This window comes from Mytilus trossulus, unplaced genomic scaffold (assembly GCF_036588685.1).
Source record: "Mytilus trossulus isolate FHL-02 unplaced genomic scaffold, PNRI_Mtr1.1.1.hap1 h1tg000050l__unscaffolded, whole genome shotgun sequence".
NCBI classification, from domain to species: Eukaryota; Metazoa; Mollusca; class Bivalvia; order Mytilida; family Mytilidae; genus Mytilus; species Mytilus trossulus.
The window spans coordinates 3,279,128-3,294,007 of NW_026963292.1; the positions used below are offsets into that span (position 1 = coordinate 3,279,128).

The following is a 14,880-nucleotide window of genomic DNA, read 5'->3' on the forward strand; positions in this document are numbered from 1 at the left end:
TATTAAATAAGTTGGAAAGGGCTTGAATAAAGGCAACAGCTAGTATACCGCTGTTTAAAATTTATAAATCGATTCAGAAGAAAACAAATCCGGGTTACAAATAAAACTGAGGAAAACACATCAAATCATAAGAGGAGAAACACGATACAACAGAAACACAATACTAAAATGCAACACACACAGAAACGAACTATGATATAACAATGGCCATTTTCCTGACTTGGTACAGGACATTTAAAAAAAATGGTGGATTGAACCTGGGTTTGTGGTTAGCAAAACCTTCCGCTTTCATGGCAATGTTGAATTTAACATAAAAATGACGCATTCGATCGTTACTTGGTATGAGAAAAAGCAAGCTACGCCAAATTATGTATACATATATGTGCCTGTCCCAGGTTCGGAGCCTATAATTTAGTGGTTGTTGTTTAATTTGTTGCTGTATTACATAGTTTTTCCCGTTTGAACTGTTATATATTTGTGATTTATGGGCCTTTTATAGCTGACTGCAGTATGTGCTTTTCTCATTGTTGAAAGCCGTACAGTGACCTGTAGCTGCTAATTTATTAGTCATTGGTCTCTTATGGAGAGTTGTCTCATTGAAAATCATAGAAAATCACATCTTCTTTTTTGTATCTTAAATATAAGCTTGAAAGGGCTTGACACATTAAATCACTATTTCAATTAATAAATAAATAACGTTTCCTAGACGAAAATCGTTGTTGGAGTCAGTGTTAATGTTACATAGCAAATTGAACATGGTTTTGTGTTGTTGTAAATATTACATCGTTATGGCCATGATGACACCACCAACCAACACGAAGAAACTCGAATCATAAATTCACTTCAAATTGAATTTTAATTTTTGTTAAGAATAAATCTTATTCTTGTTTCATAATTTCAACATTACCCTAAAGTTGCAAAAATCGACCAAATTATGATGCACTTTTGCTGCAAACTTTGAACCAACGTTCTCATGGTTATGCCGGGCCTTGTAAACTTTTTTGTAAACTCGACCGTTTGACCACCAAATTTCAAATAATAATTCAGTAAAAGTAAATTAGATATTTTTTTTTATAATTGATATATAGTATTATAATAATAATAAAAACAATTCTTTATTTAACGAAGGTAACACATTTAAATTAAGCATCATGTTGTTCCGAAGTTTATGCAATAAATGTAGAAATTGAACGTAGAAATTAGTAAAACATAATATGTATTTACCATGTTTACTAATATTAAGAGTCGAAGGCATATATACTTTATATACTATGATGCATTAGTACGTAGTTTTTTTTAACCATAACTGTACAATGAAGTATCGGGTTTTCCAGTGATTGGACACATGTTATCATGTCTCAATATAACTTGTCGAATTCCTATGTCACTACGCGGACGGAATAACACGTGATAACAGATATTTGAGATAAAGATAAAATTTGATAAAAGTTGTTTATGGACGTCCATTTATTTAATTTTTGTTATTATGGTTAGAAAGAAATGAAATGAAACTTTTTGCCTTTTTGACTGTTTTGACATCAGCATGTTTATGTGGTAAGTCTTTTATGTACACATAGAAAATATACATGAAACACATACGGAAAACTGTGACACACACGAAAAACAGGTGGAAAATGGCAGTATAGGTTCGGACACAAGGAGTGGGATTTAAAATGAGCGCCATGTTTGCCTAACGTGACCTAGTATTATGCCCGTTACTATTGCTAAAGTAGATATTTCATTATTTTAGCGTAACGTAAAAATTTAATCATAAAAATAAATTATATGGATGTTGTTGCTTGTACCACCACTTGAGCAGTGATTAATTTGCCAGAATGTAGCCGTTTTAAAATGAATATGGTAAACCCACAATGATCAACAGTTTATCAGACATTCAAATATGGAAGATATCGTCCCTTTCGTTTTCCATTCGGGACAAGATTTTTTGGTCCTTTTTGTATATAAATAAAGTGTTCTTTAACACATAATTGGTTTTCACAAGGGAAAAGCAAGTGAACACACATATTACCTTACTGGGAAACAATTTCCTTTAAAAGTTTAAAAAAACAAAAGAAATTAAAAATCTTGTTCAAAAATAAATTAAAACTTATATAATTGAAAATAATTGATTGTATCGGAGTTTTGGAATTTTCATGGTAAATAATTAATTGAAACGAAAGAGAAAAGCAACCCCTCTCCCGAATAAATGGTGTGTACCTTTGTAACGAACTCTGCTTTAATATTTCAGTCGTTTCGTATATTCATTTGTTTTCCTTTAATTTTTTACGAGATAATAAATGTTATGTCGTCATGGACTCGGGGATTGTTAATAAAGATTCTACCGCTGAAAGGGTTGAATTTTAATAGACGAGAATGAAAAATAACTTTTATTTATGAATGTAAATCTTTTCAATGAAATAAAATTATTATAAAAAAACATTCTTTAATGTGGTGATTCAGTAAATAAGTGGTGGCATTAAAAGTAGGTGTCTTCAGAGCAATACATTTTGTAAATGAAAAGAGGATACTGGAATGAATATCAGACATGTATCTGTTGCAAACAAATTAGGCTTTGTTCTTATTTTTTCTTCTACACAACTGTCCCAGGAAAGAGGAGGGTTGGCGCTTTCTGTATAATAAGAACCCTGAATCACGGTAATTAAGTGCCAGTCTGCCTAAGAATCAGGCAGTGGTGAAAACATGACAAAAAAAAAACCCACCCAATTTGACATTGATTTTAGTTCATAATATGTAGTTATGCACAAAAATAACATTCATTTCTGTTTTCTGTTTTCTGTTCTGGTAATAGAAGATACAATTTGGTTGAAATGCACTAGAAATTAACAAATAAGGGGAGATAACTCTGTAATTTGCCATCATTCTAACCAATTTTCTAACCAAGTTATTTGATATTACCAGACATACACAAACGTAAGACCAATTATTTTTAACTCAGGATGATGATTATAGTATTAAATAGCATGATTAGCTCGGTGGGTTTTTTCTGATCATGTTTTGATTTTTACCTAAATTACCTGATTCTTACAGAGACTGGCACTTAAGTGATACTCGATTGTTGCTGTACATCATATTATAGTAGTTGTTTTTCAATCAAACTTTTTTTCATTAACATACCGTTAGTTTTCTCGTTCGAATTGCCATTTCGGTGCCTTTTATATCTGACTATTCAGTACGGGTTTCATTCATTGTTGACAGCTAAACAGTGGCCTGTAGGTGTTAAGTTCTGTGTTTCTTGTAGAAAGCTAGTTTTTCTTATTGGAAATCATACTACATCTTCTTATTTTTATACATATTTTTTTTTCATACGGTAAATATGTTTTTTGGTATTTTTTTTTCTTATACAGTAATCTCTATGGGTACGAGACCAGAAATTGTTGATGCCATTTTACCTGAGGTGAAGCAACAAGGTCAGATTGGGTATCTCAACTGCTCGGTAATAAACCTGAACCCTTCATCAGCGGTAGTAAGTATATTCATTAATTACTAAATTGATCGATTGTTGGTGTTTTAACGCCACTTTTAAGCGCCACACGTGGGCTATTTCGTGGCGGTATTTTTTTATATTTGGAGGCAGTCTGAATGTCTGGAGAAAGCCACCGCCGATAGGAAAACTGACAATCATAGTCAATTAAGATTAGAATATCTTTAATGATTTAATTAAATTTATCTTTTTTATTTTCAAATTTTTCACTTATGTAATAAATGAAAAATAAAAATTCTATAAACTGTTAAGAAAACTTTTTTTTTCTTTATAAAAAATGTTAAGCGTGACAGTCCGTATTAGTCATCAAACTTCTAAATTTTCATTTTTAGTATAAAACATCAACTGATAGTGTTATTACAAAATATCTCTCTCTCTCTGTATTACAGTTACAATGGGTTAAACAAACAACACCATCAGGAACACCATTACTAATATCATCCAATGAAAAGATCCATGTTAATGATGTAGTTGAAGGTCATCCGAAATATTATGTCAGAAAATCTGTTATTAATAATAGAGAACTGTATCAACTTGTCATCCGGGCATTGACTGAAAATGATGCCGGCTCTTATACATGTATGATCAAACTCGCCAATCAAAACTATTTACAATGGCCGAAAAAGCTTGGTCTTCTAACCGTTCAGAGTAAGTAATTAAAAACTAAATGGCCGTTTCAGAATTTAAAGGGCTATGGGTAATTCCATTGTTCGTACCCCAAAATGAAATAACGTCACGGCATTGGTTGAATTTCCATTATTTTGGACATTTTCAACCAATTACGACGTTTCGGTGTACATTTTGGAAAATATTACACAGAATGCATTTGATTCTGAAACGGCGAATTGTATATCATTGTATTTTTAACACTTTTGTTCAAGTTGCTTAATTGAATTATGACAGTTAAACAGCGTTGTACTACTGTTCCCTTTTTTCTCTCGATAGTTTCTGTACTTTTGGGTTTTTTTTCTCATTTGCGTTTATTTGTTGTCTTGTAAAAAGTTGTTTTGAGTGAGGTAGGTGGAAATTTGCTATATTTAGTGATTGTAATCCTACATGCATCAGCTGTTTGCGGCTATATTCCTAAGTGTAGTAGACCGAACGCCTAATACTCAACGAAGTTATCACATCAGGTTTGTTAAAAAAAAATAAGCATATTCTAGGTACACAGACGTGAAAAAAATCAAGAATATTCGTCAATATAGAAATAAATGGCAAATTTTGTAAACTACTGAACAACGATCATCAGTACAACTAATTCTAGATAATGCCAAAAAAAATAATAAAAAACAATACCAAGCAACGACTTTTCAAGGCAATTTATTACAAGAAAGGGGCAAGATGAGCATGGAATATAATTTAAAAAAGTACTATAAATCAGTCGATGTATATAATCAAAGAGAAATAAGCAAACTTGTATGCATTCATATTTTTTTTCAAATATGGTTTTAGTTGCACCAACAGTCAAATTAGATAGTAAATCAAATATAGTTGTTCAGGAAGGATCTAATATAACACTGAAATGTGAAGCAAACGGTATTCCTTCTCCAAATATAACATGGAAACGAGGCGACGGTCTACCATTACCAGGAGGAGGATTTCAACATTGGGTAAGGCGCGGTTTAAATATTTGTTTCTAACATAACAGATCCTTATATATAGGTTATATACTATTCCTAGTCTTTTGAATAACATGACAGGTGTCATATTTGAAGCAGATGCTGCTTACACTACCTTTTATGTCTGTTTGTTTTGTTCACACATCGTTGTTGTTGAGTTGATACTATAATGACATTCGATACGACTGTCATACAAGTGTAAGGTTTAGATACATGTGTAGCTTTGAAACCCAGTTTAAGGTGGTACCTAACACTACAGGGAGATAACTCTGTAATATCAGCTAAACGTTTTATTCACGTTGTGTTGTTAAGGGAATATTAAGCTTCTCATTGTTCAAAACTAGTCTTTGTCAAACTGCTATATAAGTTATAACCAGTGTAATTTTTCTGATAAAATGGTTGGTTCAAATTTTTTGAAATTTTTATATTTTTGTCAAAGGATTAAAGTAAATACTTTGTCAAAATTTCAAGAAAATTAAACGAGCCAAATTAATTTTAGTTAAAGTGTTGGGTACCACCTTAATAAACAATTTTCTACATAAGAAAAAGACTGTAACGAGTCTTGATTTTGAAGGTTGTTATCCATTCGTTTGATGTGTTTGAGCCTTCGATTTAGCCATTTTTTGTTTTCATTATTCTATAATTTTGCTTTTTCACTTTCTCAAGAGGACATGGGTTCACACATATTTAAAAATAAGGAGATGTGATCATTATTATTTCCAGTGGGACAGCTATCCAACAGAGTCCAAAATGACGTGGATTTAAGTTAATATACTAGTAGGCCTAGAAAGATCAAGGCTCAAACTTTACAGTCGGTTCAAAAAGGCCTATTTATGAAAAAAACGTGAAATATAACACAAAAGACAAACAAAAAAACAAACAAAAAAACACAACGTCATGATGTATGACTAACCTATCATTATGAATGAACGAAAAAGAAATAAAAGGATCACAAACATACTGAACTCCAAAGAAAATTCAAAACCAAAAGTCCCTAATTAAATGTCAAAATCAAAAGCTCAAACACATAAAAAGAATACATAATAACTGTCATATTCCTGACTTTAACAGACCAACGACAACCACAGACATCTAACTTTGGACAGGCACATTTGGGATGTGGTGAGATCAAATATGTATGTGAGCACTCAAAACTCTGCATAAAAATCTATGGGCATTGGTATAACAGAAAAAAAAAGCAAATCGTAAAAAACAATTGTAAATTGGTTGACTCGTCATATTGGCAGGAAGCTGGAAAAAGCATAGTAACTAAAAACAAGATAAAAGCCAATGATAACAATAAATATCTCACATTCTCCCACACTCAAGTATCAATCCGTACATCTCCAACGGATTTTGTGTAAATGCGTATTTTAAAAGTCTAATTAGAAAGGCAGAACCTTTAGCAATGTAAAAATACAAGTCCAAAGTATGTCAAAGGTGTTTTGCTTCAATTTTCTACATGGTGTCGTGAGGAAGAGAAAGGTCCTTGATTGTTCAACATATACTAGTAACTTTAACGTATAATGATGTACTTTTACAAATTGTGACTTGGAGAATCATTATAGTATTAAGTATGAGACTACTTTTCTTCCTAAAAAGGGCGGAGTTTATGAAATCTACAATATAAATGCAGCAACCCGAGGACAATTTTTATGTATAGCTGACAATAATGTGAAACCACCAGCAGATTACGCTGTCCAGATTGAGGTTACGTTTTCACCATATTGTGAGGCTCAGATGGATACTGTAGGCCAAGTTCAGAACAGGAGATTTAGTGCAAAATTAGACTGCATTGTAGCAGGTAAGGATATGATTCAAAACATATGTTGTTCAAAACGCTTCCAGAAAAAAATCCACTTACTAGTATCTGAATGAAGCCAATGAGCGAGGCTTGCCGAGCCTTTTTAATTTATTTTGATACGAAGACAAAGAAATTCATGCAATTTTTCCGATATTGAAATACATTGTTTACGCAGCAGTTAATTAAGAGATATATTTGATGTCATCTTTAGTTTTATTGTTTTATTTTGTTGTTATCTTTTTGGCTTATTTCCGATCTCTCTTCTTATTCATATAACTCTGTCATATACCCACTATCTTGCTACGGATTTCATTAGATTTTTATGCTATTCATGATGCATCTATTTAATTATATGGCTATTGAATAACATACGATGGTTCGTATTAAATAAAATGTGGTATGAATGTCAATGAGTCGAAAATGCCGTTGTGTAAGGGAATAATGTCAACCTACCACCTTCAATTATCAGGAAACAACGTCATTCATATATCAGCTTTGCTATATCCCGACATAAACAATGTCAAACAATTTTAAAAACGACCTTATTTATGACAAAACAATGAACTAAAAATTGGACAGACAGCAACCATTTAATTAATCTTGGCAAAGATACACATAGAGTGTGGCGAGGTCTAACATGTTTGTGGTCACTCAATTATCCGTGAATCTGGGGCAGTGGTGTAAAAGACATAATAACAAACTTTGAAAATTCAGTTGAAAATGACTTTACTCGCCAGATTGACAGGACTTAGATGAAAACAAAAGACTCAACGTTTTGTTAGCGATAGTCCGAGATTACTCTGACGTCACACGGCTGTTTTGTTGATGGTTGGGCCCCGGGAACACAGCCTGTCTTGCAAAACAACCGTTGGACATCAGGGTTATATCGGACTTTTTTATGGAGTACTTGCAAGTTTCAGCTCAGCGTGTCGTTTATTTAAAATTTAGGGTTCAGAAATATCTTATCACCACGTGTTTGTCCTGCTTAAGTTTGTTTATGATATTTTTCACATCAACCCATTCATCAAATGATCCTTGTGTTTTTATTTGGCTGTTGATTTTAAGAATACAATATCAAAATGCTCAAATATATGAGTATACCTACACAGTCCAGCATCATGATGATTATTATTGCAAAAATGAGTTTACATGAGATGGCTCAAAAGAAAGATATTCCGTTTGTAGATAAAACGATGAATATGATTGCAACTATTTAACGTTTATTACAGCAAACCCTAGAGCGGAGGTAATTTGGTATAAAATGAATCCAGCTACAGGTTCTCTCGACCAAATTCAGGATAATGACAAATATGATCTGAATCAGCAAGATGACCAGAGATTAAAAGCTGACGAGAAGTGGTACTCACTTACTATAAAAACTGTCCAGGGTAGTGACTTTGGAAAGTTTTATTGTCATGCAGAGAACCGGTTTGGTAAAGGGAACGCTTCATTTGTACTTTTTGGTAAGTAGACAATAGATGTAATAGAACTTATTCGAAACTGATTGTGTATATATTATAGAATTAAGTTAGTATTTACTTAAATTATTGACTGATTGATTATCTGTGTTTTAACGCAATTTTTAACACTAAGCTATTTTGTGGAGGCTATTTTTTTTCTATTGGCGAAGAAATCAAGAGAACTCGGGAAAAAATCTTTGACCGCTGGCATAATACCTAACAGTCCTAGTCAGTTTAAATTAAACTCTGTCGCGTGCGAGGCTCGAACTCAAACCTTGGTGTTGACAGGCTATATAGCTAGTGGAATACTCGAATATAATTAGAATAAAGACCCCCATTCATTAAAACTCATTAAAAGATAGTCACTCTGTGTATCATATCATGTTTCTTGCTTCAATGTAACATTTACACGATGATCGAACTTGGTTAACTTTGCCAGAATAACTTAAAGATTTATATACATGTTCAATAATAAAAAGATATAGAAATGGTTGAAAAACAAGATGCGGATACTGATAAATTTACAAAATTAGACACAGGATGCTCAGATGTATATATTTTAATTTCATCAAAGAAGCTTGCACTTATTTTATGCTATGACAAAGAATTCCCTCGATGATGCGTTTCTTACAATATTTCTGTGTGTTATGGATGCACGAATCTCTGTTTTAAAATTTAAAAGATTAAAAGACTTTTTTGAATTGATGGTATACTATAATGAATAAATTTCAAAAGTAGAAATCAAAATGAGAGGGCTTTGTACTTTTTATACGACAAAAAGAAAATTTGGAGGGAAATAATTCTCTCTCGATTTGTCATACTAGTAATTATTTCAAAACTATGAAAAAATGGGGAAAATGATAAGGATTTTAAAGGATTTTGTATGATTTTCAAAAATGCACTAAATCTAATAAAATTTTGAAGAGAAAAGTAGGGATAAGGGGCCATTTAAAATTTTTGCTTTGGGAGACGGGCAGATTATGAATACAATACACAAAGAGGGTTTCGAATTTCATTCATAAATATGATTATTTGTTTCTTCACATTATGTTTTTTTCTATTTCAGAAACTATGGAATGCCAAGGACCAAACTGTCCGTCTATTGGCGGGAATGGAGCACAAAATGTACACATTTCTGTTTTAACTTTAACACTCACAATCCTAGCTAGTTACTATTTGTATTATTGTAAACATGATGTATGAATCATTTGTTCTTGGTGCAAAACAAAATGTATCTATTTTATAAATGCATGTACATTTTCATTTTTGTGATTTTCAATTTTTTATAATAACCTGTATATACACTTATGATCCATTCTCATTTTGTCTTGTTTGGATCCATTGAAAGCATTAAAGGAGGTATGGGTGTCTTCCGCCACCTTGGATTGTAAAAAACAGAGAACGTAAGGTACAGATTTTCAATTTGATGCAGGCAGGCAATTATTAAAAGTGAATTTTCATTTAAAAGAACCAATTTATTAGAATAAAACTTATAAATATTAATATTTTAACAGGTGTAGATTATTTTTGGTTGCTTTAAAAAAATAGAATTGTTATTTTAAGGGGAGGTAACTCTAAAACATTGATTTTCTGAGGGAATCTACATGAAATTTTTCTATTAATTTTGTATTCTAGCCAGAAAAAACGTACTATGGCTCTATCTTTTCTTATGATATTCTCAAAGCACTGTCTGAAAGCTATCTTCTTAACTTATTTTAAAACTCTATCATTTTGTTTAGTTTCTAATCACAAAATCTTGTTTTATCCTGTATATTAAATCCATACAACATGTGTCATTTTGTCACATTTTGTCACAACCTGTAGCTTGAGAAAATGCACGGTGATCAATCATTTTTATTATATTTTTAAACATTATATCAATAGTACGTTTTGGCAAAGTATGAACAAATTTCATCATTTTTATTTTATTCTGCCATACCACCTTGAATACGAAACTAAATTGAAAATGCACAATGAGCATCTTTATGTCAATGTCCATGGATTGAATGTATTCTTTAACATGCAACTATCAGTACTATTGCCTTTATCATGGCACTCAATTTTAATGGACAGAGAAAGCTAGAGTGCCCGGAAAAAGTATTAAACTTCCACAAAAAACTGGCAATCCTAGTCAATAAGATTGGAATCGAATGCACGAGACACGTGATGGATTCGAATTCAAAACCAAATCGCTAACAATCTAGTGATATAGAAAACGAATTACTTATAGACCCTGAATCCTCTGATGTGCATATGTTGATATTTGTTAATCATAAACAAATATAGCGATATATATGTAGTAGAGAAAAACCCATTAATAGAAGTCTAAAGCTGAATCCTAGTAGATCTCTCTAGATGACTAACTTAATATATCTTTTCATAATATTTATTTGGTTTTGTATATACTCAAATAAATTCACAACATCCGGTTATGTCTAGGGGTTGACAATTTTTACTACATTGTATGCATAATACTATATAATACTTTTAAGAACGCATTATTAGTGAGATTTTGGCATGTTTATCTCTGCTGGGACGTTTGTTTTATATTGTACATGTTATATATATATATATAAAAATAGTGGCAGTATCTCATACATAATACATGTAATATTTTAAAGTGTTTTCATTTGTTGACATTTTTATAAAAATGAATTTAAATGTCAAACTGTCAAAATGCTGTTATGTATGCGCTTCATTGTTATTGGAAACAAATAGAGTGTTATGGATAATCTTATCTAACAAATATATTTTTCTTTATATATTCAAACAAAACTTTTGTATTGTTGATTGTAATTATATGTGTATCTAACAATTCATGACATAGATACATAAAATAAATTTAAAAAAATTAGAAAAAAAACCCAAAATATTTATAAATTAATATTAATTATGACTTTAGAATACTGCTTCACATTGAATATTGAATTTTTTAGTATTTCTTTGAATTGTTTTCAGAAATAGAGGTGCGAACAAGCTCATTTCTTTTCTGACAATGAGTACTTCTGTGCTGACATGAATTATCATTGCTATTGTCATATTTATAAATTTATTGTTATCAAAACTTATTTATCGAAATACTAAGAATTTTCTACCCAAGGCACAGGGATAAATAGTCATCTTTTAGTTGTGTGAATTCACTTTAAGCTAATGTAGAAAATTGCTCTTTAAAAATGTCAAGGGACCGACAATTTAACTTCAAAAAGGGGTTGGAATATGTGTTTTTCCTGAAAAAAAATCTTATCCGCAGGTTGATGAAGAAAAAAAATGCTCTGTCTACCCCATAATCCCCTTTTGAAATTAAATGGTTGCTGCCTAACACCTGTCTTTGATTGACAGATGACAGAGGAACAATGTGAAAACGGTGTATTTAATAAAAGACAAATAATGCTTCATTATAAATCAAATGCTATTATATAAAATATGGCAGTTTTAGTCTCCCTGTCATTTTATAAAAAAAAGTTTCTATCTGAAAGTTGTTTGTGTTTATTTTACCATAATAGTTTTGTAAAAGGAGATGAGTTGGAGTATATTTCCAAAATGTTTTTGAGTTGTAAGAAACACATTTGATAAAAATTGAGAATGGAATAGAGCATGTGTTAGGAGACAACAACCATAAGAAAGAGCAAAAACAACAGAAGGTCGCCAATGGATCTTCAATGCAACGAGAAAATTCCTCTTAGTAAAGTGTCAACAATGAAAACAATAAAAACTAATCACTATCTTTATTTTGGAATATGGGACCACACAAATTATATCTATTTTATAAGATTTCTACATACGAAAATGCACGTTCTACTAGTATTACTAATAACCTTTGACAGTTGTTATGCATCCGCTTAATGTGTGTTCAGCTTTTGATTTTGTCCTTTCCTTGGGGACTTTCCGTTTAGATTTTTTTAGGAGTTTGGTATTTTTGTTATTTCACTTTTTATAAATATCAGTATAGGTTGCATTTCTGTAAATATTGACAATGCAATTTCCCATAGGAACTCCTTTTACGGTTAAAACTGTACCACTTTTACTATGAAGTTTTGAAAAAAATCTTATCCTAGAATTGAAAGTTCATATGCACCACAATTTTTTCAAAGGTCAAAATATAGGGCTGTGCGGCAAATTTTCAACGTTTATATGCCCTGAACGTCTCAGAGTTTAAACTTAGACTAATTTTCTTAACTACCCCTACCTCGAATGAAAGGTTACCACAGATTTCAATATAAACAATATGCACGTGTTTATTTACTGGTAACATTCCCAAGTTCTGTCTCTGCGATATTGAACACAGAGAGCATAAGTAGGAACCAGTATGTAAACAAAATTAATTTTCTATGAATATCCAATTACTCCCCAAAAGAGGCGTATTTTGAGCAACATCTGTACTTACAAAGTGCAACCTGTAAGTGATAGGGTACATGAACAGTTCTTTTCAATTTTATCTTATTTCTTTATATTGGTCACCCAATCGTTAAGATTAAAACTAATAGAGCGTTCCGTAGATGATAAAGAGTACTCTTAGGGTTGCGCGTACAACATGAATTTTGAGGGCTGATAATAATTCTAAGATTTTTTCAAGATACACCCTTAGCATGCTTAGCAGATAAGATAATCTTTAGCACTAAGATCGCTTCACGATACTGGCTCATAGCCCATATGGCCAGGTAAGTTAAAATGACTTATTTTACAAATTAAAAAAATAAGTGATTATTTTATTTAAAAGATTAAATAAACGACACAGTCAATTTCAAAATAAAGTAGCAAATTTCACTGCACAATATTTTTTATTATAAAAGCAGTCAACTTCACTCCACAGTCAATTTAAATATAAAAGCAGTCAATTTCGATCCACAGTCAATGTCGAAATAAAAGCAGTCAATTTCAACCATAGTCATTTCAAGTACATTGTTTATTATCAGCACAATCATTAGTTCGTCAACATCATCGTAAGTTCGATTTGTGTGAATTCTCAGCTTGTATTTGCATCTTCTAGTTGATTTATTCCCATTTCATTTGTTGAGAGGTTTCTTCATTTTATCTTTTTCTTATGTTCAAGGTGTTTTTTTTTTTTAATCTGAACCATTTCTACCTCAAAGGCACGCCTAATAGAGGTTTCCAGATTTGCTACGTATCAGGTACGGTTGGTACGTAACACAACCGTTGGTGCCGTTTGGGAGGTTTCATTTAATGCATGATATTATTGTATGTATCGTGATAAAAATAGAGAAACAAAATTGCATATCAGTGATAAAAACCGTTATCTTTTATTTTATTACGATTTCACAGCTTCAAGAAAACCTTGCACGTGATATTATACGATAAAATTTATTTTGTGCACAAGAGAATGAATCAAACAGTCCTTACTGGAACTGAGTTGCCTCGACCTTTATATTCTAAATATAGATTTGCGTTTCTGTATGGCTATATTTCTGTTTTTTGTATATTAAGAAAAGGATTAGAATAAAGAATGTTTTCTAATACTTAAATATCAATTGGAATAATTAGAAATTACTTATTAATAATATCTTACTTGTACCTTACTGGTATCGTTAATGACTACATAGACGGATCCAGGGGAAGGGGGCTTGGGGACCGCCCCCCCCCCTTTTTCGTGGCAAAACATTGGTTGATTATATAGGGAATCACTGAAGCATGGATGGAGCGGCCCCCCTCTTTATGAAAAGTTCTGGATGCGTCACTGAACTAGTACACGTGCTAATGGCAAAAATGAGTTCAAAATTGTATTGATTTCTCATTAAATATTTTTTTTATTAATTAAGCTATCTTTTCGATCATTTGAGCAACATTTTTTCATAAAACGCAACACACATTGTAAAACTATCGATCTATCTCTTTCCTTATATTTTGTCACTGAACTTTTAATCAAATTGTTGTTTATATTAATTACTTAAAGAATGAATATAAATTTTATGACACTAACGAAAACCAATTTTTGAGTAGAAATATTTATCATCACGATGTTACTTCATCTTGTTAGCTTATTATTGTTATGTCACTAGATATTGTTATTACATTAATATTTGTGAATATTGTCGCGAGTAAAATTGCACATGCCTGCGAGTAGTATAATACAATCTACTAGGGGTAATATTAAACCAATATCCATCCATTAATCCTTTTGTCGTACAGCATTGCCAGAAAAACTTCATACAACACAGCGTATTTGTTCACTGATTACGGCAATAATTTGACGCTATATTTACACTTAGTCTAATGCAATATGAATATATCTTTCTAACTCTTCGTAATGTTCTACGGAAAATACTGTGTTGCTATATAATGTCTTTTGCAACATTTACAACTGATTTATGGAATCAAAATTAAGGATCATTTTCATCGGTTGGTAAATGTTTCTTTGTAATTTGGTTCAGGTTTATATGTAATAGTATCATGAAAACGATACTTAAAATAGTTTAACTCCAGTTTTTCTGAGTTTTCTCTCTCGGCTTACTGCGAAAAAGATATTAAAAAAGGGCATGT

At 31.5% G+C, this 14,880-nt stretch overlaps 1 protein-coding gene across 1 annotated transcript; it reads left to right on the forward strand.

Moving 5' to 3' along the window:
• The first annotated feature begins 1,403 nt into the window (after positions 1–1,403).
• Positions 1,404–11,006, forward strand: LOC134699255 (lachesin-like). Its single transcript, XM_063560865.1, has 7 exons — positions 1,404–1,554; positions 3,366–3,484; positions 3,892–4,150; positions 4,955–5,112; positions 6,724–6,925; positions 8,155–8,388; positions 9,452–11,006. The coding sequence occupies exons 1-7, from the start codon at positions 1,506–1,508 to the stop codon at positions 9,586–9,588; spliced, it is 1,158 nt and encodes a 385-aa protein (XP_063416935.1). The 5' UTR covers positions 1,404–1,505; the 3' UTR covers positions 9,589–11,006.
• The last annotated feature ends 3,874 nt before the right edge of the window (positions 11,007–14,880 follow it).